Below are 27,130 nucleotides of genomic sequence, written 5' to 3' on the forward strand. Positions count from 1 at the left end.
GGTGTAGGTGCTGCCCCAGGGCCCCCAGCTGCTCTCAGAGGACTGCCTTGCACTTCACAGACCCCCCAGATTATTTCCTTTCCCAGCCCCTCAACTCAGCCCCTGTCTGGCTGCTGGGAGTGACTCCAGGGCAGATCCACCTCCTCATGCTGCATCTTCCCTCTCCCTGCCCAGAGCCACCTCGGGGGCTGCCGGAGGCTGTGCCCACCCATCCACCTCCTGCTGCTGTCAGCGTGTTGTCAAATCCCTAAAAACCAAACCCCAGCTCCCCAGAGGGGCTGAAGTGCTGCCCTTGCTCTGCTCTGGACCAAAGGGACCAAAGCTTCCCACTGCCAAGTGTTTTTTTGCTGTGAGGACAGGGGAGAAGAGGGATGAGGATGGATGGAGAGGGGAAACCTCTGCAAAGCTGAGCAAGCTCCTGATCACAGGCTGGGACCTTCAGCAAGGACACAAAGGACACAACATGAACACTGGGCTGGCTGAGGGGCATTCATACTCCAGCATCCAGCTGCCTGCCAGATATTGGTCAGGAGATGCTTTGCCAAAGCTCAGTTTTTTGTCCAACAGGTAGAGCTCTATCCTGTGTGAATGTCAGAGTTTGGCAGCTCTGCTCGTGCTCCTCTTCAATAAACTCTCCAGATCCTACTCTTGGGGAATTAAGTCTGTCAGGGGGAGCTGACAAAGAGATGAAGGTGACAAATTGTGCTCCTTGCAGGATCTTTTTTCTATGCTTCAGCCTTCAGGGGAAGACAGAGCATTCCCTGGAGTGCTGCAGCACAGCCCCCACCCCCAGAAAGGGACACAGACACTTTGGGGGCCATCCCTTCTCCTGCTTCAAGGCACAAACACGTGAGCTGGGAGCTCTTGTGCAGAGCTTCTCCTTCCTTCTGACACAAAAGACACAAATTACAGTCCAAGAGGATGGACTAGCTGGGGTGAAAATAATTCCAACCTTCCTATTTGGCTTTTTATCACAGCTCTGTGTTCCTCAGCTCAGTGGAACTTCCAGCCCTTCCCTTTCTCCAGGAAGCCTCCAAGCCCCCCGCCCTCCCCAGGCTGGTTTGGAGGGTGCCCACCTGGGAGTGAGGCCTGAGAATCACTGAACCTTCAGACACCCAAAAACCATGGAGCAGAGCTGCTTTTCTGCACGTTCAGAATTCAGAGAAAGCCAAATCCTTCCCTAGAGCTGATATCCAGGGAAGGGAATGACTCCCTTTTGCGTGGTGAGTGGATGTTATCAGTCTCCCCTCACTGCTGCGTGATCTTTACCATCCTCCAACGCAAATCCCAACGTTTTCCTAAGCTGCTTGCAGTCCCAACTCCAGTCTGGAGCTGTCAGCCCTCCTGTTTCCATAGTTTCAAACACTTTTTAAAGCAAAGGATCCCCAAGCCAACCTCTCCAAGGCATCTCCCGCCCTCCAGCTGCCTCTCAGACACCTCTCATCAGCTGCTCCATCCCATCCTTGCAGAAGCCCAGCAAATCTCTATAAACATGTGCCATCAGCCCTTTCCTCACAAGTTCCATGCCTCCACCCACGAGGTTTCACTCTCCCATTACCAAACCCCGATTTACATTAAAGCCTTTGCTGCCTTCTCCTCCGAGCTCATTAATTTCCCTTTACAAGGCTCATTCCTGCACAGATTTCCATGACAGAATCCTTCCCATTTTCCTGCTGCCCACAGGAGGATGGGGCAGCCCTGATGCCTCTGTGAGGAATTCCTCAATCCAGCATTTCCCAGCTGCTCTCAGCCTCTTCCAGACCCCACATAACCTTCATGCTACAATTATTTTGTCGAAGGCCAAAAAAACACCAGTAGGGCCTGAAGCAGCCTGAATTACACAAAGGGTAATTGAAAGCACAAAGCTCAGCCTCTGAAATATCACCTTTTATCAGCTTAAAACCTCTCCATGAACAGGAAACCATGAAGAAAAATCATGAATCTATCTCAGGGCTCAGCCATGGGAGACAAAGTAAATTACCAAGTACAGGAACCCTCAAAAAAATAAAAATAAACCACACTAAGCCTGTTTTTAAAAAAATATTTCTGCAGCCAGTACAGCCCATACAGCAACATTTGCAGCTGGAAAGTGTAGCCCAGCAGTTCATTAGCAAGTTTTTTAATTCAGGCTGCTCATCACAAGTCCCAATTTCCCCATTAGGCCAGATAAACACATCCAGGTTTGTGCAGAGCACCAGGAGCTCACCAAGGCAAACAATGTGCTGAACCTGCACAACCCTGATGTTTCTCTTTTTTTTTTTTTTTTTTTTTTTTTTAAAAAAAAAAAAAAAGCAACCTAAAAGTGTTTCTCCTTGCTATGCCTTCAGAATAAAGCTTGGTAGATAAAAAAGAAAAAAGAAAAAAAAAAAACAAAACAAAAAAAAAAACAAAAAAAAACCACAACCAAAGAAAAACAACCAAACAAATAAATTAAAAAAAAAAGCCCTAAAAAAACCCAGGCAGAAAATAATAATTACCTGTCCTATATGGTAACACAGAGCAGTGGCTGAGAAGGTTGAAAGCACAGAAGGTAAGTGGAAAATGAGAAGAAACACATGGAAAACTGCAAAAACAATGAATTTCCATAAAAAACCCAACTAGGGAAAGTCTCAAAGAACAGGGAGAAAAGGCAAAGAAACAAGTAATGGTTTTTATTTTTATGGACCCATCAGTTCAAAATAAAGGGATTTTCTCATCTGCCTAGCACAGGACTGTGTAGGAAAAATTGGAAAAAAAAAATGGAGCAGAATTACCAGGGACAGCTGTGGAAAGATGGGGTTTGAGAAGACACCAAAGAATGAGGGTGAGAAGAAGCTAAAGAAGCAATTCAAGTTCTGGTTTTGAGAGGACACTGAGCAATCTCCATCTATAGGGATGGATTGTTGGGATTTTTTTCTTCAGTCCAGCTCCCACTGCTCCCAGGTCACCCCAGGGAATCAGGTCAGACTGACACCAACAGCATCGCTGGCAGGTGCCATCACCATTGCAGAGCCAACCAACTGCAGAAAAAACCCTTAGAAATTCTCCTGCCGATGCCTTTCCTTCTTAAAAGAGTGCAGTTTATAGCTCTGCTGCAGCTTTAAAAGAAGACACAATTAATTATTAACCACCCCTTGGTGGCTGCCTGGAAAGGGCCCTGAATGAACTGAGCTGCTCCTCCCTGGGGCTGGGAAAGCTGAGCCAGGCCCTGGAGCTGGAGAGGCTCAGAGGACATGGAAAGCACAGCAGTGGGGATGGAGCACAGGGATTGTCCTCTGGGCTGGCACCCGGCACCTCCCTGGGAAGCTCTGTCACCACATGGGTCACCAGAGTGGAAAAAATGAGCATTTTTGCCTAGAAACCACATTTAGCCATGGGACTTTCAGTCAACAGGCCAAGAAAAGTCAAATATAATCTTGTGCATGGCACTTCTCTCCTGTCTCCAGAGCAGAATCCTTTCATCGAGATCTCTGCAGTTTATAAAAACTCCTCGTCACACTGAACCCTGTTCTGACCACTCTCCTTTGAGCTTCCTGCCCTTCCTCTGCATCTTCCCACCCTGCTTTCACTTTTTGGATGCAAGCCAAGCTCACCAGAGCAAAAGGAACATGCACTGACACGTGCTGAGGTGTAATCCCTCACCTGTGGGGTCAGCCCCACCTGGCCAACACTGAGCACCCCGACCTTCCCTGTCCCAACAGAACTGGAGCTTTTTGGAGATGCTCAGCCAAATGTGGGCCAGGGCTGGCGTTAGCAGCAGTGGGAAGGAAGGAGGGGTGACAAGAGGCACCTGGAGTCACCCGATTTGGGGTGCAGCAGAGCACCCTGGCTCCTCCCCATCCCTCTCACATTCCTGCAGGCCCAGGGTAACCCTGGGAACAGGGAGCACCACCTAGGATTGAAGTGCCACTTTAAAATCCGGCTTGGAAACAGCCAAACAACCAGAAGAACCCCAGAATCACCTACTTGACCTGTCCTGAGAGTGGACTTGATGATCTCAAAGAGCCTTTCCAACCTCAACAATGCTGATTCTATAAGGAAAAATGCATCTCCTCGTCAGTGTAAAGCTACTTCAGGAAAAGGATTCTCAGGTGGGACTGAGGTCTCATTATGCAGCAGATAACGTTTCCTTATTTACAGGGTGAACTTTGAAATCAGTTCTGATGGAGACTAAATAGAGAAGCCCAGAATGGTTTGGGTGGGAGGGACCTCAAAGCCCATCCGGTGCCATGGCAGGGACACCTTCCGCTGTCCCAGGCTGCTCCAAGCCCCAAAGTCCAACCTGGCCTTGGACACTGCCAGGGATCCAGGGCTCTGGGCACCCTGTGCCAGGGCCTGCCCACCCTGCCAGGGAAGGATTTCTTCCCAGTATCCCGCTGGCAGTGGGAAACCATTTCCCTTTTCCTTGTCATTAGTCTGCGTCTTTCCTGCAGCTCCTCAGGGACTGGGGCCAGGCACCTGCCCGTGTGGTTTGATGCCTCAGGAGGTGCCTCTGCCCCTCACCAGGACACCAAAGAGAGGGTTGGATATCCCTGCACACATCTGGACCTCCACTGCTGCACTGGTCAAACTTCTGGAACACAGCAGCCTTTGGAGCTGCAGCTCCCTTCCAATCCCTGCATGCACAAGGAGCACCCTTGGCTCCAAGCAGCACGCTCCAAATTCCACAGCTTTACAAACACAACGTCTCAGCTGTTTGCCAAGCTCAGAACACTGCAATAAAACACCCACACAGTGACAAGAATGAGACTTTAATCAGTTTTAAGTGGAGTTTTAACACTAAGAGATAAAGGGTTGTTAAACACAATAACAAACGGACATCTGATTTGTATGAGGCATTATCCTGTACATGTCATACTTGGTTTTTGTGTATTCTCAGTTACACACAGAGCCACTGTTGCACAGCACAATAGTATTTGAAGAGGCTGAATCAGAGTAAGGCTGCTTAACAGACTGATTTTTTTTTTTCTTTTAGTATCTATATATATATATGCTATATGAAAACAGACTGGAAATTTGAAGTGGCAGAGAAAGGCAGCTCTGCCAAAACGCTGCAGTTGGAGCCCCTTTTAGTGCACAGTCCCACCCCATCCATCTGCATGCACGACACTTTCCAACAGTATTGAGAAGGTAAACGAGGCACTTCGTGGCAACCACAGGCATCGTTAACATATTGCACACATCTGCTAGGACTAAACATGGAACTTGCACACCAGCATCCTCTTTTTCCATTATTTGAAGGTGGTTTTGTTTTGTTTTTTTTTTTTAATTTGGAAAGCTAATTTTGATGCTGCATGTAAACTCCACTTCAGTTTACAATGTGTGGCCCGGGGAGGAATCTGGAGGCCGATTTGCACAGCTGCCCTGGAGGAGCTGTGGCAAAGATTTCCACTGGGGCTGCCCAAGCCCAGGGGATGCTTCAGGGCCTTGCAGTTAAGCTCTTACCAAAGTGATGCCTTCAAGTAGTTTCAGACATGTAAGCTCTTGCACATCCCAACAGGATGAAGCGTACAGTCTGGAAACTCAAGGAAAGATTACCTACAGAATGCAGCTCAAGCTAATTATGAATACTGTCATAAATAAAGTTTTAATAAGGACTCAAAAACCTTTCAGTCATAGCAATTCTTGTCAACTTCTATGGGGGCGGTAACTGAAATAAAGTATAGGAGAGTATGTATAATATATATTTATATATATAATATATATATATATAATGCCATTTTTCCATTTCCAATGACTACACCATAAAATGTAAGCAAGGCTTCTCAAAGACGTCGAAACATTTAAAAAAAAAAAATTAAAACAAAATCAAAACCCTCATTCCAACCTTCACATTCCAAAGGAAAAATAACAGTGCAAAAGCCCATCCTTGCGTCCCGATTCCCGATCCGGCGTCACCGGCTGGAGCTGCACCATCCAATCCTGATTATCCACAGAGGGACACGCAGCACTGCCAAGATCCCAATGCTATCCAAGCAGGAGCAGTTTGCTTTATTGAGCACAACACAACTTTCAACTGTTATCAACCAGACAGGGTGAAAACACGATTGGAAAGGTAAGAGTTAAAATTCCTGTTCCCAAGGGAAAACCACCTCCTGCTCGTCACAATGAGCACTGAACCTTGATCCATTAAAGTCCAATTAAACCTGTAAGTCAGAACGTATTACCAGCTTTGTTAGAAGTTAGAATCATGAATCTGAGGAGCAGAATTGACCAACAGAAACCAGGTAAGAAAAAAAAAATTCTTTAAAAGCCCTTTACACCTTGGTTTACCAATTGTAATTAGTGGAAGTCCTGCCTTGTGTGGTTCCAATTCCAACCATTAATGCTGCTGTGCAGGGCTCTGACAGATCCCATTCATAACAGTTCATGAGCACACAGCTCATGAACTTCCATGTCAGCACCAAGAAGTGAATTAAGCGGGGGGGATGTGTGTACTGCACCCTAAAAAAAGCATCAGTTTGGGGTCAGCTGTTCGTGGCCCCCCTAGAGGGGCCTGTGACTTCACATCTGGATGTGCCAGCAGCTGGACTCTGCAGCCACCTCGGGCTGGGCACGACAATCGCCCACCAGAAGCCAACTCTGAGCCCTACCCTAGGAACAAATAATCAATCCAACGCTGCCACTTGGTTTAGAAAAACAATTTGTTGGGTGGTTTGAAGGGTTGGTTTTGACAGTAATGTATTTGGGACAAGTTCTGCTTTTTAATCTTCATTTACAGCGTTGAGAATTTACTGCAACACTGGTTTCCTGTCTCTGGTGTGTACTGTCCGTTTTTTAAACATTGCAGGTAATGAGTATTCAAGTAAATTCCCTAACAGTTAATGACTTTTTTTTTTAAAAGAAAGTGTGCAAAACTGCAAAACTCATTGTAATAGAATGTGTAAGGTCAAAGGGGTGGAACGGCTGACAGAGGTTTGATTGAATAAATGCATCAGAAATCTTCCAAACAAACACTAACCTGGAGAATCTCCAATGACATTTCCTGTGCACCATTACAAAATCTTTTTATATTCATGAGGGGGAAAAAAAAAAGCTTGCAAGGCAGCACATGAAGTATTCACAGCAGGAATATGATTGAAAAACTACTAATATAAATGTATGATGTCGACTGATGTTTTTGCACTAAGAGCATCTGACTTTTAGCACTGGCCTTGATTACACAGGAGATGGAGCAGCCATTACAATTCAGAAAAAAATCCCAATAAATCATTGTCAAATTTTGTAACCATTTGTTTCAAGCTCTTACTTTAGTTGATAGCCTCCACATTTGTATGGTTAAGTCATTGTTGCTGTGTTTCCTTTTGTTTTTTTTCTTTTTGTTTTTCGTGACCCCAATTCCTTGTCTCCCTTCATAGCGTGGGTCTTGTGGGTGTCGTGAAGGTTCATTCCTGTACCCCTAGACAGAATCACTCCCTCTAGCTGCCTTTTCTAGCACCATTACACTTAAAAAAAATGAAAAATGCACAAACAACAAGCAGTGACAGCGGCGACTCCTCACCCATTGTCCCGGATGAATTAGGGCAGCATGCTGAGGAAAGGTGCATGGAACAGCCGGCTATGGTACACAGGCCACGCTCCTTTCCGAGCATCACCTTCCAGCCCCCATCCAAAAAACATGCATTAGAATGTAGGAAAAACCTTCTAGAAACATCTCTTAGCCAACTGCAGACTTTTCTGTTGCCACACAAGTGCAAAAAAAGGGGCAGGATGTGAACCTGTAAATATTTTTTTTTTTCTTTTCGGTTTTTGAAACTTCGTTTGGTGACAGAACACAAAAGGAAAAATTCCTACGCATACACATTAGGTCTGTCTCCACTTTTATAAAACTGGAATAAAATGGGAAAGTGCCATGTTTATAGTTCCTAATTGAAGTTTTAATGTCCTTTGACACAAAAAGGTATATACATAAGAGCTACGTAACCTTTCTTTTACCCCCCCGACTGGACAAGTGTCAAACCCTGTAGATTTGTAGGGCAAAACGAGATTGGTCAGGAAAGAATTGTTCCTATAACTGGTAATCTGACACTATGTCCTTTTGCCATTTAGAAAGGTCCTTTTTTTTTTCAGTTTATTCAAGTTTGTCTGTCTTCATGGTTTTTTTTTTTTGTATGGTTCTTTTTTATCTCTGATAAAAAAAATATTCAGACTTTTGTAATCTGCGTATGCTGATCTTCATCAAAAGGTTCATTCTCTGGATCAGAGTCAGTGGTGTCAGAGTATCTATAATGATCAGGTTCATTGTCACTAACATCTGGTGTTACAGAAGTTGAACTGCTAGCCTCTGGATTTGATGGCTCTTCTACTGTTTTTGTGAAAAATAGCTTCACCTGGGGAAGGAAAAAACAACATTTAAAAAGGGAACCTGGACTTCAACCGAGCACAGGCAACAAAGCAATTTTTAACAGCACAGGTCCTGGCCACCCTGAGTCACACCCGTGCTCCTCTCCCCCCAGAGAGAGGTTTGCCAGCCTCTTAATACCACCCCTGGCAAAGCAGCAGGATTTTCCAGCCCAGCTGCAGGAATTGTGCCTGGCTGAGTGCTCAGGTGCTCCTGAGCTGCAGCAGCAGGACATCCCAGCACATCCTCCTGCATTCCCCAACTCCCAGAGCACCAGGAGATTGCAGCAAGAGTGCAAGGAACGAACAAAACACTCTCTAAGAGGTGACTCTTGTGTGGGAAGTCTTATCCAAGCAATACTCCAAGCAGCTATGACCATTACCTTCACATGAGCTCTGGCTGATCTTTTATGAGGAAGTCAGAAAATGCTGGAATTCTTACAAATGCCTTTTGCATGTTTAGAACACTGCTGCCAATGGCTCATACTCCCCAAAGCTAAAGTGCCAGGGTAAGGTATTCCCAGAATCACAGGAAAGCTGGCCTTGGAGAGACCTCTGGAGATGATCCAGTCCAAGCCCCTGCCCAGGCACAGGAGCACTTCCAGGTGAGCTTGGGATGAAACCCGCCCCAGGCAGCTGATCCAGGGCTCTGCCACACTCATGGAAAGAAGTTCTTCCTCATGTTGAGGTGGAACTTGTGTTTCAGTTTACGGCCTTTGCTTCTCATCCTGTCACTGGAACAGTGACAGAGCAGAGCCTGGCACCTCCTGTGCCAGCCCCTGGAGATGTCTGTGTGGATTGATGGGATCCCCCCGCAGCCTTCCCATCTCCAGACTGATCAGGCCCAGCTCCTCTCCTCATCAGAGGGATGCTCCAGATCCCAAATCATCCTTGTGGCTCCCTCTGCTTCCCATGGAACAGGCACAGCTACAAAACAGCTCAGGAGCTCAGTGTGCCCAGCCCACAACGCAGTCAGGGAAGATGGCACCTGGTCACCAGCTGTCCCAACCTCTGATGGCTTTGATCAACACCTGGAACAACCTGAAGACCTCAACCCCAGCCTCTCAACATGCACCAGCTCCCCAAAAAGCAGATAAAAGCACAAAGCTCAAAGCTTTGCTAAGTGATGGCAATACCAGCACATAAACTCAGCTTCTACACAGCGATTTCACGTGGTCCCTCCAAAGGCAAGACAAACAAATCATGCAGCTTTTCAGCTTTGTTCACACATAAAATATACTGACCTTGAAGTTTGGAGAGAAATATCTGTTGGCTTTGTCTTTGTTTGCTTTGTCTAGATCGTTTTTTGTTAATGTAAGGATTAAATATTCCTTATCATTATCTGAGCGCTCTGTACTGAAAATACCATCAAGTTCCTGATCTGCAACTAGACTTCCATTTTCTACTTTGTCTGAATTTTCATCCAGTCCTATGAAGAATGTATTTACCCAAAAGTGAAACATTTTGTCCTGGGGGAGGAAGAACACAGAAAACAAGCTTGCTTTAGTGTTCGCTAATGGCACGTTAATTAGACTGCTATCAGCATCTGGTCAAAAACAGATTTGTAATATCAGGCAAAACTTGGTTGGACAACACTATGTCATTTGTTACATTGCATGCAAAGACATTTTTACCACATCTCCTGGACAACACACAAAAATCTGCATTCATCAAGCTCAATTTTAACCAATTAAGCTTTTAGAAGTCACTCATAGAGAGCAGGGCTTAAAACTATCATACCTGCAATAAAAGCAGATGATAATAAATTCAATAAACTAAAACTTGCAATCACAAGGCATGAACACATTTCTTTTTGCTCACACCTTGCCAAGCAATCCCCAAACCAAACAGACAACCTGTGTGAACCAGCTGAGGTGAGTAATACTGAATCTCCCCTGTAACAGAAAGCTTTTCTTATTTTTATACAGAAATAGCTACAATTGAGCAAAACCACAAATCAGTGAAGGATTCACGGGTGCTTTGCTGAGGTGCTTCTATGCAGTCAGAGCTTTGCCGAGCAGCACTGAGAGGAAGGCAGAGCCAGTGCTTGCTGTCCAGCAGGAAGCTTTTAGGGAGAAGCCAAGGCAGCGGCAGCTGAAGGATGTTCAGCTCAAGCAGAACTTGCCAGATGACCTTCAGCAGTTTGATTCCCCACTCTGCCACAGCCCCAGCTGCACCAAGGGGCAGGAGACCCCTGTACCAGAGATCCTGAAGGCTCTCTGAAGGAGAGCCAGCTTTCTGCCAGCCCAGAGCTGCTGTTTCCAAGGTCAGCTCGGTCGTGACGGCACAGCAAACCCCTCTCCCTCTGACACGGAGCTACATCCACTTGCTCTTTATACACCAAATCTTCTCCTTGACTTTGATGTGCCTTTTCAGGCTCAAGATCCAAGATGCAAACGGCCAGTTCCTCCCACAATGGTCAGCATTGCTGCTAAAGCTGCAGGGAAAGGAAGCCATTGCAGAACCTAACATTCCTTGGTATTACACAGCACCAGAACACAAACTCACTCCTTCTGAGCTAACTTACATATTTTGGTTTACCAAGGAGCTCTAATTCCAATTTCTTACTGGAAAATCCACGTCCTGCCCTATCTTCCTATTCATCTCTGCTGGTAAGGAAGCAGGGGGGAAATCAGAGGTGGAACAGAAGTGGTTCCAGTGTGTGTGACACGAGCAGGCCTCCTGCTGAAGGCAGTTTGGCACCAGCAAAATACCACAGCATTTTCCTGAGCCAATGAAAGAGGGCAGGGAAGAGCTGGATTACTTAACTCACACTCATCCTCCTCAAAAATTTATTTAAACAGGATACTGGGAATTCACAAGTGTCCCTCTCTGCCAAAGGTCAGCAGACTGATTTTCAGTATTTTATGTAAAGCCTACAAAACCACTTCCAGCTTGTCTGCATTTTTCTAAGTACCTGAGAGACCCCAGCACAGAAATTAAAAATCCAGCCAGGAATACTTCTGCTAGTTGAGTTCCCCACTCCACCACGTGCCTCCCTCCAGCACTTTGGGAACCAAGTTCATGCAGCAAAGGAGTTGTCTGGGGAGTCTAAGAGATGTGTCCCACTGCCACTGAGTCCCTTCAAGCCATCCCATCTCTGGAGAAGCCTTGCTGGAGCCCAGGGGAGGCAGCAGTTAGCAGGTTCTTGCCAGGCCCTGCTTATACATTTCACACCCTCCTCTTTCCCCAAGAAAAGCCTCAAAAATGCCCTGCCTGGGTCTGGAAGTTGAGGATGAATATCCTGGGTTCACTCTGCTGATGTGTCTGCCCCAGAGGAAGAGGCAGCAGACAAAATCCCTGTGAAGACAAGCTCAGGGTAGCCCAACCCAGGCTCCTCCTCACCCACACACAGTGAGTCCCTCAGAAAGAACTCCAAGGAGGTGAGAGGTTTACTCCTGCTCAAAGCAAAGGACCTGCTCAGGTCAAAACAGAGACAAGCAGCAGCTTTCCTGCTGAAACCCCCTCTGGTGCTGGTCCCCAGTGCCAGAGGAAAAGAGGCCCCTGGATGGGAATCAATGCCAGCAGAAGCACAAGGCAGAGTTTTGCTGTGCCTCACCTTCAGCTCCATGAGTGCAGGACCAGGGGGGGATTTAGTTGGCACTTCAAAGGCTGGGGGGACTCAGCTTCACTGACAGGGACTGACAGACAACAAACCTCTCCCTAGACAGCTTTTAATCTGTGTTCCTTGGGACAAATTTGCAGAGGTCTTCAGGGACTCAAACTAAACATTGCAACTCAGCTGAGCTGGTCATTTCTCCTTTTATCTCCCTCCAGCTTTTTAAAGCATCAAGTTATTTTCCTTTCCTTCCCACTACACAACTTAATTAGCCTAATAAACTGAGTTCATGGGTCTTGGAACATGGCATGGCCACTCAAATTGAGGGAAGACTTGGTCATTTGGAATTAGAGACTTGGTTTTTTGGAATTAGCTCTTAAGGCTGATAACTGTGTCACTGTTTTTCACAGAGAGCAAATCCATTATTCAAATGAGGATTCAGCTGAAGCATCAGGACCCAAGATATTTCATGGGAGACAAGGAAGAAAGATGATGTAATATGGGCCAAAGATAGGAATTTTAAAAATCAAGGCATGAACTGAACTCAGGCTTTATATAGCAAATCAAAATAGCAGACCAAGTGCTCACATAACACAAGTTAATGAATAGACTTCTGGAAAAAAAAAAGTATTAAAGACTGTTTTTCAATGTGTTTTGCTTCACTTCCAGTTACATCACAGACATCTGTCTTAAAAAAAAAAAAAAAAAAAAAAAACCACAGATGTACTTCTTCCCATAACCAAATCTGTGCCATAAATCTCCAGTGCAGTATCAGATGAAACAGAGGCTGATTTAATCCCACAATTCTGACACACAGTGCTTGTCCCCACCTCGTGCAGGGTCTCAGACTGACAGAAAAACATTCTCCACTCTAGAGCTGGTCTCTAGCTGCAGATTGGGATCCAAATCCAAGATTTAAGGCATCAATCAGGAGTTCCCATGCCCTCCTGAGAGCTTAACTTTTGCAGAGAGATCCCCAGGCACAGAGTCACTCTGCAGCACCCGCTGAGAGTCTGGAGATGCTCTCCAAGAATGAGGATCTTGGTTCAGCCTGTTCCCTAGGCCTGCCTGATGGAACTTCCTGTACCATTTGCAGATCAACACTGAGTCTTCTGACATTTTCAGAGTTCATTCCTCAGCGTTTGCTTAACAGCAACTGCCCAAAGTCTTGTTGAACTCTGCAGCACAACTTATCTCTAGGCTTGAGAGATGAAATGCAACTGCTCAAACAATGCTGTCAGCCCTCCTACGCTGGAGTCTGGGCACAAAACACCACTGACTCTCACAAATTAAACCCACATCAACATTTCCCTCTCATTTGTACTGGGAGGACTCCCAAAAAAAGGTCTCCTTCAGCCCCAGGCTCTGGAGGCAGGAAGATGAGGAGATTTCTGTATTATTTTTAAACAGGCTCCCATTGAACCGAGTGATCTAAGGATACTCTGAAATACTTTTAGATTATCATGTCAACATCAATAACTGGAAGAAAAAGGCTTTGCAGAGATCCATGGAAGCAAAACTAGAGGAAAAACTACCAAAAAAACCCCAGCAAAACTACAGCAGCAGTCTGAGATGGAAGAACAGTCAAGCTACAAGAAAAAGCCATATTCAATAAAACATCCCCCAAATTACAAACTTCTACCCATCAGAAATTCATCCACAGTCACAGCACTTGAGCCTCAAGCCATTTTGTTCTCATGTGGGCATGCATTTCATTCTTGAAAGGAAGTAGCTACAGCTCACTGAAGAAATAGTCTGAGGATAAAGTAAACAACTTGATTAGACAAGAAAAGACCAAGAGCTGGGGACTTCATAACTGATGCCAGGTGGCAGAAACTATGGAAGGGATGAAACTTTTCCAAGGCTGTCAGCCCTGTACCAATACCCCAGTGGCACCAATACTCCTGTGGCTGATGTCAGCTCCCAAAAGCCACCGAATTTGCCTAGATTAACTTTTGCCATTAGAAGAAAGGACATGTGGCTGCTTTAAATCTCACACTGATTCTGCAGTGTTAGGCTTTTGAAGTAATTTTATCATTCAGGTTTGGTCTGGTTTATGGATAATAATTTTACCCAAAATTGAGGAGGGCCCTCCCTACAGAGAGTTCTGCAGATAATGTTGTCCTTCAAAGGACTGGGAAATTTGGAAGCAAATACAGGTGAGGGAATCTGGGGCATTTCAGCTGACATCACCAAACCAGAGCCAGGGCAAAGAAGTTTTCTTCGTCTCCAGAGATGAGACTCAGAATTCTGAGCCTGAGGCTCAGAATGGATCAGGAATTACACTTTTAGTTGATATTATTAGGTTTTTTTATTATGCTAAAGTTAAAATTCAGACTGGTCGATATGTGATGTCTTAAAGACTTCTTTAGCTACCTGTAATCTGCTAACAGAAAACCTGGGAAGAACAAGAACCACTGACAGGCAACAGACTTGTAATTCCACTTTTAATAAACCTGGTTAATAAAGCAGAATCTCTGAAAGGCAAGATGCTGATACTCGTAATTATGCTGCTCCTCATTAATTAGGTGATCATTGCATAAAGGGATCTTTAAAATACCAGTCTCCCCAGTGGAGGGCCTTCAGTTTTGGGTAAAAGTTGTGTATGTAGTTGATGCAGAAAAGGAACAGGACCTGCTGCTCCACATGTGGACAGAGAAATGTGCTCAGTTTGAGCCAAGGTAGGTTCTTCTGGCACCAATGCTCCCCTTTGCCCTGCTCTCACCTTATTCACTTCATGCAACAACCTGTGCAAGGACCATGTGGAAGGATCAGCTCCTGAGTTTGCAGCAGAGCTAAGAGAGGTGATCTTACCACAGCTGTGGAACATCTCACACTATTTTCCTCTGTCCTCCATTCATACTGAAAGCTGAGCCAATAAGACACTTGATTCAACAGATATTTCAGAGAGATTATCAAGGTGTTTTTTAACTAGGTGATGAAAGGGCAGTTTCCATCTCAGAAAAGTTTGCAGATGTGAAAAGAACCACCTTCACCATTTCTTTGGCTCTACCAGGTCAAAAATACTGAGAAACTGAGCACCTCTGCACTATCTGTAATCCACAGAACCCAGACAGTTTGGGTATTTGATAAGAACAGACAAAAAGGAAAAGAAAACAACACAAAAAAAATCAGCCAGCTACTCTGAAAGTACAAAGATTCTCAAGAATTGAAACCACAATCTGACACTCTGAAATGAAACTCCGGCACAGTAATCCTCCTGCTGTGGTTCTGCACCCCTACACACTCCTGAGGACCCAATTCATACTGCAGGAACTTGAGTGCTCATGAGGGGCTCTCACTACACTGTCTCTGCAGCTCAGGGCTCTCTCCAGGGGTAAAACAAATAGAGCAGTTTGTTCCTGGGGCTGCAGAGCCAAGATCCTGACCTGCACACTGGTGTGTCAGGGATGGCCAGGGCAGCACTGCACCTCCCATCAGGTCTGTCTGCAATCCATGTGTTACTGGAGATGGCAGAGGAGCAACAAACTCACAGTCCAGACAGGAGAGGGTAGAAAAATGTTGGGGCTTTGCATCAGCTCCTCCCTGCATCCCTCATGTTCAGCCCACAGGACTCACCTAGGTGCTCCTTTAGAAGTCTTTTCTCAGAACTGGCTGCTTGCATGTCAATAATCTCAGCTTTGAAACAGAATTTCTACTTTTAAAATGCTTTTACAGCCTCTGTACTGCACATAACTGCACTGACCAACTAAAACATCTCCTCAAACAGGCAGAGAAGGAAAACAAGGCCACTAAGGAACTGTCCAGAAACTTCTGCAGACACCATCACCTGAATGAAACTTGTTCACACAAGCAAGCCCACACAACACTGTGCATGTGTGTTCACACACAGCTGGCAGGTACAACCTGTGTGCACAGCTCTAAGTGATGTCACCTCACCACTTCTTTGTCTCCTGATCCACTTGAGCATTTCTTCCTTTTATGAATTCACTCACTGAATGCTCTTAAGTTTTCTAACCTCCATTCAACAGTGAGTAACTACTGGTGAGGAGTTTTAAGTAGCAAATACCAAGGTAGCCTTTAATCAGCACAGTGTCATCCTCACCTTTCCCTCTGGTAGATCCAGAGTGGCTCCACAAGCACCAGAACTAAAGAAACTCAAGGATTCAGCTTTAAGAACTGGCTGACTTTGGTTTCAAAGTAAGTACTAGGTTAATTTATTTTTTTTTTTCCCATAACTGAAACCCTAATAAAATCCTCAGCTCTGAGGGAATTCTCTAAACCTCTCATGTCAAGGCACTGCAGCTGGGAACAGAGAGGTGGTGGAAGAGATTGCAGAGATACTTGTACAAAGTGCGTGGGAACTCAATTATCTCAGAAATTCAGCTAAATTTGACAGATGGGTACAAATCAGCCAACAGCACAGACAGGATCTTCTGTGCCTGCTCAAACCTCAGGAAAATTTAGTGAAGAAAACAGCTGGAGTTAACTTGCTCAGTATGCAAGTCTATTTTTAGAAGGTGAATGTTTCTTCCTCAATTAGATTACTCACTACTACCCAAACGACTGCAATACAGAGCCAGGATCATTTTTACCCAACCTTTGTACTTAATCTCACAACTCCCCAAACATCCAACTTTCATTTTGTGGTCGATTGGCTCCTTGGGAAAACCAGACATCAAAGAATTAAATGCCATGATTACACATCCCTGAAAAATAACCAACATCCCAACCCCCAGCATCAGGGGCTGGCTTGACAACATTTTCCAGAAAAAGCAAGGAAACCAACCTTTTTCAACATCTTGTTCTGTTTGTGGAAAAATTCCACTTTGATATCACCGCATACTGGCAAAGGTTGAGGGAATTCAAAGTACATGTACTTGTCTTCACGTCGTGAGGGTCCTGAAGGGGAGGTGAATATCTTTACCTTTAGCTGGTACACCACAAACTGAGGATCTGTGGGACAAAACAGAGTGTCACTTGGTGAGAAAAGCCTCCAAAGTGGAAAAAAGAGCACAACATTGGTAGCAGAAACAAAATCGTGAGCTACGATATTTTCAACGTTAGCTGAATTTCTATTAAGGGTTTAACACCACAAGAGATCAAACTTTGCCAGATGCTACTGGAAACAACCTTGGAGATTTCTGTCCTTCATGGCAGTACTTTCAGGCCACCAGGGAGTTCCTAAAATGTTGTTTCTTTTTAATATAATGACTGTAAAACGTGAATTTACTTGACTGCTCCTTGCATTTTCCCCTCCTCTCTTACTGCACAGACCAAAGCGAGAGGTTTTATTCTCTCTCCCCTTTTCTTCCTGTTGTAGAGAGGCTGATCATGTCAGCACAAAACAACTCTACTCTTACACAAACAAGCAAAAACAAGGACAAAACTGAACATTAATACTGAAAACCAACCAGAAGAGCCTAAAAGCTGGTCCTGTAAATCACCATCATCAGAGAAGTGCCAGCCATGGCATCACTTCCCCAATTAAATCTGCAGGGGTAACACTGAAATGAAAAGGGGATTTTGGTCCTGTTTAGGAAGAGGTGCTTTGGAAATGGTCAGGTCAGACAGCCCTGCAGAGCTGTGCAAGTCCCTGCTGAACTCACCCACACTGTCCTGCTGAAGGGCCCACTGGTGAAACCTTGACTGGCAGGCTCAGAGAATCCCCAGGATGGTCTGGGTTAGAAGGAACCTTAAATCCCATCCAGTGCCACCCCTGCCACACACAGGGACACCTTCCACTGTCCCAGGCTGCTCCAAGCCCTGTCCAGCCTGGCCTTGGGCACTACCAGGGATCCAGGGGCAGCCACAGCTGCTCTGGGCACCCTGTGCCAGGGCCTGCCCACCCTGCCAGGGAACAATTCCTTCCCTCACCTGAATTTCCCCTCTGGCAATGCCAGGCCATTCCTCCCTGTCCTATCACCACAGCTCCTGTTGCAGGTCCCTCTCCAGCTTCCCTGTAAGCCCTTCAGACCCTGGAAGGTGCTGTGAGGTCTCCACACACCCTTCTCATCCTGCCCTTATCTCCTTGAACCCTCAGAGCTGTGAAACTCTGTCATGCCCTCATTCAGCCCCAGAGGTTGGTCTCTGCCCTGTCAGTGCCTTTAGAGCAGCAGAGTGATACCAAGGAAGGCAGATGGAAAGTTACCAGGTTGGTAAAACACTGCCAGCACAGCTGACAACACAACTAAAGACACAACACCGTCGACTTGGCATTCTGAAAAGTCACTGAGAACCCCACAGAAACTTAAAATATTGCAGCACACAACTGCTGAGCTTGATAGTTACTGTATCTTCTCAGGTGCTTGGGCAATCTGTTCTCTACCCCAACATCTTCCCATGGGCACACAAGTCAGCACACACTTGAGCAGTTCAGCCTCAAAAATCCAGCCCAGTTCATCCAAAACATGAAATGAGTGGTAATTGCAAAAATCTGTAACCTCCACACCTCTTCCCTAAGGCAGAGGGATTTTGGCAGAGGCTCCTCCCTCCCTCCTCCTGTACAGCCTGACAAGCTGCTCCATTGTTTCTTGTGTGTGTTACATGTTCAGGTACTGTCTCCTCAGAACAATATTAACAGGGCAATTTTAATCAAAGCCACAGGAGGCACTGGAATTAATTACACATTGCTGTAATCCCCAAAGCAAAACCAGCAGATTTTTTCCACCAACAAAAACCAAGCACGCAACACAAGCAGTCACTGCCCTGTAACACAGCCCACAGGACAGAGCAGAATTTGTTTTTGTATTTCAAAACTTCACAAAATCTGCTGTTCCTCACTAACACAGTGTATCAGCAGATGAGATTAATCATTTACAGGTGTATTAATGCTTTAGAAACCTCCACATAAAGAAAAGTTTATTCCAAAGCTAATTAGGTATTTACCCAGTTGAACTGATTCATTTATTTTTTATTTTTTGAACATCATGGGAAGAATGATGCTGCTGCACTGGAAGCCAACATGCCATTAGGCAAATGTTTTTCAGCAATTCATGTTTCCCAAGAGTTGCTGTGTTAAAAAAAAAAAAAAAAAAGGAGGCTTTTTACAAAAGTAAGGAGCAAATACCCAAATATACATGAAATGGTGAAGTCCCCCATCCCTGAAGGAGTGGATATGGCACTCAGTGCTCTGCTTTGGGTGACAAGGTGGGGACTGGGCACAGGCTGGACTCACTCTTAGAGGTCTTTTCCAAATGGAATCCCTTCTCTTCAAACCATTAAAACACTTGCACGTAGTAAAACAGTCATGAGTGCTTCACAGCCTACACGTGGGAGATCCCAGTGGCCAGAGCCCACAAAGCCAGCAGATTTTGGACTGTCAGGTGTTGCCATGTGACTTCTTCCAGGATGTGCAGCTCTCGGTGCCATCACCCCATCCCAAATGCCAACAGGGTCCCTAGCAGAGGTGAAGGGCTGCTGGTACTTACTGCAAGTTCCGCTGCTGAACATGGGAATTGTTTCAAACATCATCTTGTGGAACAGCAGTGCCACTGGTCTGTAATCCAGGTGATTCTTTAACAGGTAGCTATAGTAGTACACGTAGCGTCTCTGACTGGGAATTGTCACTCCCTAAACAGAGGGAAAACAAGGGTCAAAAAGCTTGGATCAGCATCACTGAAGGGCTCCTGCCCATCACCTCCAGCCCAAGGGACAGCTCAGTCACTGCTGAGCAGCACACACAGCAGGGCACTGCTCTGCCAGGCACTCAGGGGATGGAGCACCTCTGCCACCAGGAAAGGCTGGGGGAACTGGGATCCTTCAGCCTGGAGAGGAGAAGCTGTGGGGTGATCAAACTGTGGCTTTGCAGTGCCTGAAGGGGCTACAGGAAACATGGAGAGGGAACCTGGAGTGACAAGGACAAGGGGGAATGGCTTCCCACTGCCAGAAGGGATATTGGAAAGAAATCCTTCCATGGGAGGGTGGTGAGGTTCTGGCACAGGTGCCCAGTGAAGCTCTGGCTACCCCTGGATGTGTCCAAGGCCAGGCTGGAGGGGCTTGGAGCAGCCTGGGACAGCAGAAGGTGTCCTTGGCCATGGCAGGAAGGCTCCAACAGCCCTCTAAGGACTCTTCCAACCCTTCTGTGATTCTGTGCTCTCCAAACATCCATGTCCAGCAATGAAGCAAAGAATGCAGATTTTTCTCATTTGTTAAGAACAAACACCACAGACACCCTGAGGGTCATGTCAAAAATAGTCTCATGCTGCTGCTTTTTTGGGGATGGAGAGCAAAAAATGTTTAACAAGAGGTGTCTTGAACGTACTCTAACTTTAAAGAACCACTAAATTTAGGAATTCTAAAATCTACCACTACAGCAATTACATTCTGACAGCACTTTAAATCAAAAGACTAATGTTTGCTAATATCACTGTACTCAAGACTGGTGCTGCCTTCTCTTTACCAAACATCCTGGAATATTTTCCCAAAAATGTGGAAAGTTTCATTAAAACAGGCCCAACAGTCCAAAGTGTTCAAACTCTGAGGTAAACATTTGCTTTGAGAGCATAAAACCTAAGAATGTTTTTATTACTGATTTTAAATCACCTCAAAGCTTCAAATAAGGGAAAAGTTTTAAAACTTTTAGAGCCACTACTTTCAAGTAAAATTGATAGAGATGAAAAATTGTTTCATTTCCCAGAAAATGCATTACATGGTGTAGAACAATCTGTTACTGCAGACTTGCAAGAGCATCCTTAAGAAATCTTTCTGATTAAAATTAACGTGGAATTAGAATAAACTGGATATAAACAAAGATTTTTCATACACAAGTCTGTGAGCATTTGGTAACAAAACCTAGGCCTCATATTTCTATAAACTTTTAGTTTCACGTCACAACAGCCAGGAGCTAAGAGTAGCCAGAGTGCTTTTAATTTAGTAAATCTCTATTATGCTCACATGAAAATAGTCACTTCCTGCCATTTTTTTAAAATGTTGATTATTATGTCTCCTTATCACTTGAGCTGCTTCTAAACTACACAAAAGCCCTTTCCCTTGAGCACTTGCACAATGACCTTCCCAAGCAGCCTTGTACACTGGCCCTGGTTTTGGCTCAGATGTCCTCAGTGCTTATCCCACCCACTCCTTAAGGGAGCTCTGAAATTGTCCTTCCTGGGATCTGAGCTTCAGGACTGAGCAAATTCTCCTTCCTGGGATCTGAGCTTCAGGACTGAGCAAATCCCAGCCCCAGCAGTGCTTGCCAGGGCTGTCAGGCAGGAGGAAAGCACAGAGGTGAGGAGAACAGGAGAACACATCCTTCCCTGCCCAGAGCTTCCTCAGGCCATAATGGATGTGTCCTAAGGAAAAACCCCAGACACCTGGCCAGGACAAGCCAGGCTGGGAGCAGAACCAAGGGAACACGTTCACACTGACAGTCAAAACCACAGCAAAGCCAGTTCTTGTCCAACAGGGCAGTTTTAGCCCTGCAGCCACAGTCTGACTTCCTGGAGACACAGCCCTTAGATCCTAAAACCAGTCCCACTGAAGCAGAACTCTTGAGTTCTCCATTTCCAAACATCTGGATTCCAAGCAGAACACTTTCCTAAGAAATTAACAACATTCTAAGGGGTGCAATCAACCAGCACTCACTTTTACCCCAGAAGAATAAGGACAGGGAGTAGTTGAAGCTTGTATTTCCCATCTACCACCACCACAATTTTTAAATGGATGTGAGATAAGCTCCTCTGGTCCCTAAGCCAGAGCTTCCCAGGGCATCCCAAACACTGGCAGGTTCTCCTCTCAACGTAGCACAGGCAGGACTATGAAGAACAAATATTTTGGAAACAATATTCCCACACTCCCTTCAGAACACACCCCACTGCGAGAGTGAAGCTGCAGCCTCAGAGCACCAGGTTTGGCAGAGGCTGGCACCCGAGCACGTCCACCCAACAGACACCACGACTGATGAGCTCTGACATCAGACGTGGGAACTCTGCCCTGCTCACAGGGTCATTCTGAGGCTTCCTCACACAAAGTAATTGGGTTTCACTTCCTCTTCTGTTATAGCAACACCACAGAAACACACCATGGTCTGGGCTGGGACTTAAAGCCCTTCCAGTGTCACCTCCTGCCATGGGCAGGGACACCTTCCACCATCCCAGGTGGCTTCAAACTCCAATATCCAGCCTGGCCTTGGACACCTGCAGAGATCCAGGGGCAGCCACAGCTTCTCTGGGCACTCCCAACCCTCCCAGGGTAGAATTCCTTCCCAATATCCCATCTAACCCTACTCTGTCAGCATGACGCCATTCCCCTGGTCCTGTTCCTCCAGGCCCTCGTACAGTCTCTCTCCACACTTCTTGTCAGCTCCTTCAGGTACTGAAGGCCACAATGAGGTCACCCCAAGGCTTCTCTTCTCTAGGCTGAACAACTCCAACTCTCTCCGCCTTTCCCCATATGAGAACTCTTAGGAGCCATCCTTGAAAATAAAACTCTATGGTGCTCAAAGAATGCTCCTGAGTGGATCATCTCCAGCACTTGAACAGCTGATCCCTACCCACTGAGATGCTTTCCAAGCCTAATTCTCAACACAAAACCCTCCAAGGCAGAAGCAGGAATAAATCAAGACCTTCCCCAGCTGTGGGAAGGTAAGCTGCCAGCCTTTGTCACTAGAGTAGTGTGTCAGTATCTATCATAAGGGAAAAGTGGGATAAACTAATCACTTCAAACAGTGGAAGCAGCAGCTTCTTTAGAAGACTTCTTGGGGGGGGTTACTTCTTCCCCAGCTCTGACAACAGACAAGTACAGTTCTTTATCCCATTTCAGAAAACCCTTTGTCTCCTTTGGTTCAAAAGGAAAACAAAAGTCAGTCATGTTCTACAGTGGTGGAGTCAGACAGACACAACCATGAAGCCCACACTTCCTAATCTTCACCACTCCCTTCTTCTGACTAAGCTCCCCCCACTACAAAGAGTTTCAGAAGCCAGAAGAGGCAGCTTGTAGAGGAAATAAAATACCCCGGGAGAGGGTTTGCTCAGAGACAGCCTGGGCTCTGCCATGTCTTGTTACCCAGCACAAGAACAGCCTGTGCAGCAACTCTGAGCCTCACCTCCAACAACTCCCACTTGATGGTGCAAAGGCCTCCCTGGAGCTGCTTCTCCCAGCAGGCACTTGGGAAAAGCTGGCTCCAGAAGTACTCAGGGCTGTGCTCTTGACCAATTAGTCATACTTCCTCTTGCAATTAGACTCACACTTCCTGCCAGCACAGCCTGAGCCCTCGCAGCAGCGCTCTGCTGTGAGCATTAATGGCACCAGTGATTGTAGCTGGGCTGTTCTCAGCAGCTACAGGTGCAAAGTTGTCCTTGCTTTACACCAAGAAAGTCTGGTCCTTATTAAAGCCAGTTTTCCTTTATGATATCTATGTTGGCCCAAAAAGAAAGAAAAAAGGCATTTGCTTGTCCCTTTGTGCAAACAGCTCTTTTGATGCCTCATTGACTTTGAATTGAGGAAGTCAGTTATACAAAGGTGTGGTGAAATATCAAATCAGAGAGCAGCACTTGACATATAACACTGAAATATGGGCCACAAGGGAAGAAAAGGCTCCAGAAACCTGCACTGGAATACCTGTTTATAAACACTACTGAAGGATTATGTGAATCACATGCTGCCCACTGGCCACATCAAGATAACCAGGCTCAAGTGGAGCTGGAAGGGAAAAAAGTCAACTCTTGCAGCAGAGACACTGAAACCAAAACAAGCTGTTGGTTACAGACAGTATTTACAGTCAGGTAAACAAGGCTCTCCCTACTCCTGTTTACCGAGTTCTCCCTCCCCTCCAAGATGCCCAAGGTATCCCTGGGGTACTGATAAACCCCAACTGGCCTTACCCCCAACCTGCAGAAATACAACCTTCTTTTCACAAAGGGAAACTGAGGCACAACATTTCACTGTGTATTTGCTTAGTTCTGTAGCTTTCATGCTGCTTTATCCAGCTCTGGAGATAACCCTTATCAGCAGGAGTAATCTGCTCTGTTTATTCAGCACACTGCTCATTCCTAGCCTCTCTCATGCACTTTTACCAAAAGCCACAAGTTTTGATGGGAAATCTTGATCTTGTCTCCACTCCAGCATGACACCACAACCAACTCAGCAGTACATGGAATAACAGCTCCACCTTGTCAGCAGAGCAGACTGAGGAGTTTCTTACTCCTTCCAATGAATTAACAGCCAAATTCTAAAATCCTTTATGGGACATTGATACTCTTAAGAGCCTTCAGACATGAAGCTCTTCTTATTGGAGACCAACACACTGAAATTAATACTTTGTGTAAATACTGCAGGAACAGGGAGAGCTCTGTGCTTCAGGAGGTTGAAACTGGCTTGCAGGGTGATCCCCCTGGGATGCTCAACCAACACACTCAAGGAAATAATGGAAGATGAACAGGGAAACTTGTTAAAATGACCTTAAAATTCACATCTTATCATCTTAGGAGAAAATTTCAAATAAGGAAGTTAAATTCTCATTAATGAGGCTAACCCTGCCAGAAAGGTCCTTAACTACCCTTTACAGACAAGGGGCATCCAACAATAAGGGCCTTCCAGTTGGGATATTCCCCTATGCACCTCCAAACCCCACCACAGAGGTTAAGGGAACCTGAGGAGATGAACAACTCATCCATTCAGGCAAAATCAGCTGGAACAATCCTCTCATTTGGGCTGAAAATGCTGAATGAGAAAGTTCACTGCCCCTCTGATGCACCAGGTAGCAGAACAGTGCTGAAAAAGCCATTTAAAATCAACTGGCCAGGTCTTCTTGGAGAGGACATGTTAAAATCAGGTTTAATGTTGTGACTAAAGCTTTTCCTTTTCCAGCTGCAGTGATCTAATCCTATTGGAGGTAAATCAGACAACACAACTTAAAGGGTTTGAGCATCAAATGGATCTCAAGGAGGAAAAGCAGCAAGTTTTAGGTAGAGGGACAGAAGAACAGCAACAGCTCACCTTCTTGTCTCTGGTCCTTACTTCCCCATAGAAATCTAGGGCTTCTTGGGCCCTTAAAAACTTGCCTCGATGCAACAAATATGCACAAATCATTACACCAGTTCGTCCCTTTCCAGCTTTACAGTGGATTGCTGCCACATGATTGTCATCTTCACTTAGCCACTGGTCAAGATCTTCACAAAAAGGTTTGATGAGCTCCAGCTGTGGTGGGTTATGGTCTTCAAAAGGGTACTGTGCAACTGCAGGGAGAAGGAAGAGTTCATCAGGACCTCAAAAGGCAAAGCAAGCTCAGGTCACCTTTGTGACAAGCATGTAAAAATTAAGTTATTCACCACCCCATCTCACATACTGATATGTATTTTTAATTCCAGTATTATTCAGTGTATCATAAGCACTGCAGACATTTCTCCATTAATCTGTAAGCAGGCATCCTGCCCCATGGAGCAACTATTTCACACCTCTATTGAGCTGAGCTGCACAGGCTCTGTAACATGAATTTTCCAGAATTTAAGAGCTTGCTGGCACACAGAATAACCTTGTGAAAAGCCATTACTCCAGCAATAATTAAACTACCTGCTGAGAGAGAACAAGGCCGGACCTCAGTCACTGAGCAGACAACAGGAACTTTGCTGAAAAATTACTGAACATGGCTGGGTCTGCATTGGGAACAAAGTCTCAGAATCTGCTCAAAGGCCTTGTGAAACAAAAACCTGCCATTTCCAGATTTCAAAAATGGTAATTGGGAGAGAAATCTCAGGTAAGGCACTGCCAATGCTTATGGGGTTTAGAGTCAAAGCACTGAACAGTGCTGTCCTTTCTGATAATGGGTGTACCCACACACACTTTTCCATCTAGGGATGAAAAGAATTTCAAGTGATGCAGGAAATGCAAGAAAACTCAAGAGAGCTAAAAATAAGCACTAAGCAGAGAGAAGCACCCAAACTTCTCCCACCTGAGATCAGATGAGGGACAATATCACCCTGACCAGCAGAACTACACACAATGTTCTGGTTTCAGCACAACAGCACTTAATGAAGTGCACCCCAATTCTCCACCCACAGCCTTGGGATCTTACAAACACAACTCTGGTACACTTCAAAATCCTCAGCTAGAGACACCATTTCCTTTTCTGGGCTAAAAATGAATACTTTTCATTTTTCTGGCAAGTGTCTGTACTGGTTTTGTAAGCACCACTCCGCAGTCACACATGCAAGGCTCCTTTTGATGAATCCCCAAGGACTCCAAGAGCAGAAGCGAGGGATGAAGCTATGGAACTGCTGAAGGGCTGCAGGACAAGTCCACAGCCTTTTGGAGGGATCACCAACTTTACTCACTCACAGGACAAACTGCCCCCCCGCCCCACTTCATCTCCCAGAAAAAAAATGGGGAGGCTGATAAAGTGAATAATCTTTGCTAAAGAGGCAACACATGTTCACAAACATGAACACATGAACTCTTCCACATGGGAGATCCAAAGGCTCCCCAAATGATCCTTAAAAGTTTTATGTGAACCTAAAGATGGAATTTATTTAGAAATCTCTAAGAGAAGAAGCTGCAAAAATGCTGCAAATTTGTCTGTACAGCTTTAAGTTTATCAAAACCACAGCCAGCAAGATTTCCATGAAAAGGGGAGTGAAGGAGTCCTGAAAGAACAGCCTGAAAACTCCCAAGTAGTCACAGGATGCTGAAGATGCTCTCAAGGATTTGGAATCAAAGACAAAACTTGTGATACTTTTTTCAAAGCTGGAGTGAGAAGATGAAATGGGTGCCCTGGGATGGTATGCAGGGATTAAGAGGAAAGAAACATTAAGCTGCACAGCCTTGAGCAGGGCCTTGAGAAGGTGCAGCTCCTCCATGGATTTTGATTCCTTACAATGGAGATTAATCCTGCTTGCTCTCTTTTCCAGCCCCTACACATTGCAAGAAGAATCCCATAGCACGTAAGAGTTTAAAAAAAGAAAATCAGTGGCAAAGCAGAAGGCAATTCCAGCATGGAAGGATTTTAGAAACTGGAAAAACCATGGACACAAAGCTACTTCCCAAAGAAGATGAAGAGCTTTCAGTGTTTGGGGTTTAATGTGATGCAAGATCATCCTGGGTGAATAATGAACTATTCTGGTGCTTCATGTTCAGTACAATCAGAAGTTCCCTTTGCAGTCAGTTCACTTCAGGAGATTTTCAAGCACAACTTTTGTTCCCGTGCTTAGGGAAGTCCTGAGTCACCAATTTGGTTATCTGAGGTTAACTAATTCGGGGATGCAGCATGTCTTGTGCAGAGGAGCTGTGAAAGGTGCTGTCACAAACAGCGTTTGGGGCTGGGATTGACAGCGAAGGGAGCTGAGCACCCCCGTATCA

General features: G+C 45.5%; 1 protein-coding gene across 1 annotated transcript in view; it reads right to left on the reverse strand.

Moving 5' to 3' along the window:
* Window positions 1-4,714: 4,714 nt before the first annotated feature.
* The window catches only part of PTEN (phosphatase and tensin homolog), a 48,720-nt gene continuing 26,304 nt past the window's right edge, over window positions 4,715-27,130 (reverse strand). Inside the window, exons 5-9 of the mRNA XM_041404721.1 lie at window positions 24,776-25,014; window positions 19,270-19,411; window positions 16,629-16,795; window positions 9,564-9,788; window positions 4,715-8,309 (exon numbers count right to left, since the gene is read on the reverse strand). Of these exons, the coding sequence (XP_041260655.1) occupies window positions 8,124-8,309; window positions 9,564-9,788; window positions 16,629-16,795; window positions 19,270-19,411; window positions 24,776-25,014 (959 nt within the window). The 3' untranslated portion in view covers window positions 4,715-8,123. The remainder of the gene's footprint in view (window positions 8,310-9,563; window positions 9,789-16,628; window positions 16,796-19,269; window positions 19,412-24,775; window positions 25,015-27,130) is intronic.

The sequence above is a fragment of the Onychostruthus taczanowskii genome, unplaced genomic scaffold, assembly GCF_017590055.1.
Source record: "Onychostruthus taczanowskii isolate IOZ18803 unplaced genomic scaffold, ASM1759005v1 scaffold22, whole genome shotgun sequence".
Lineage (NCBI taxonomy): Eukaryota > Metazoa > Chordata > Aves > Passeriformes > Passeridae > Onychostruthus > Onychostruthus taczanowskii.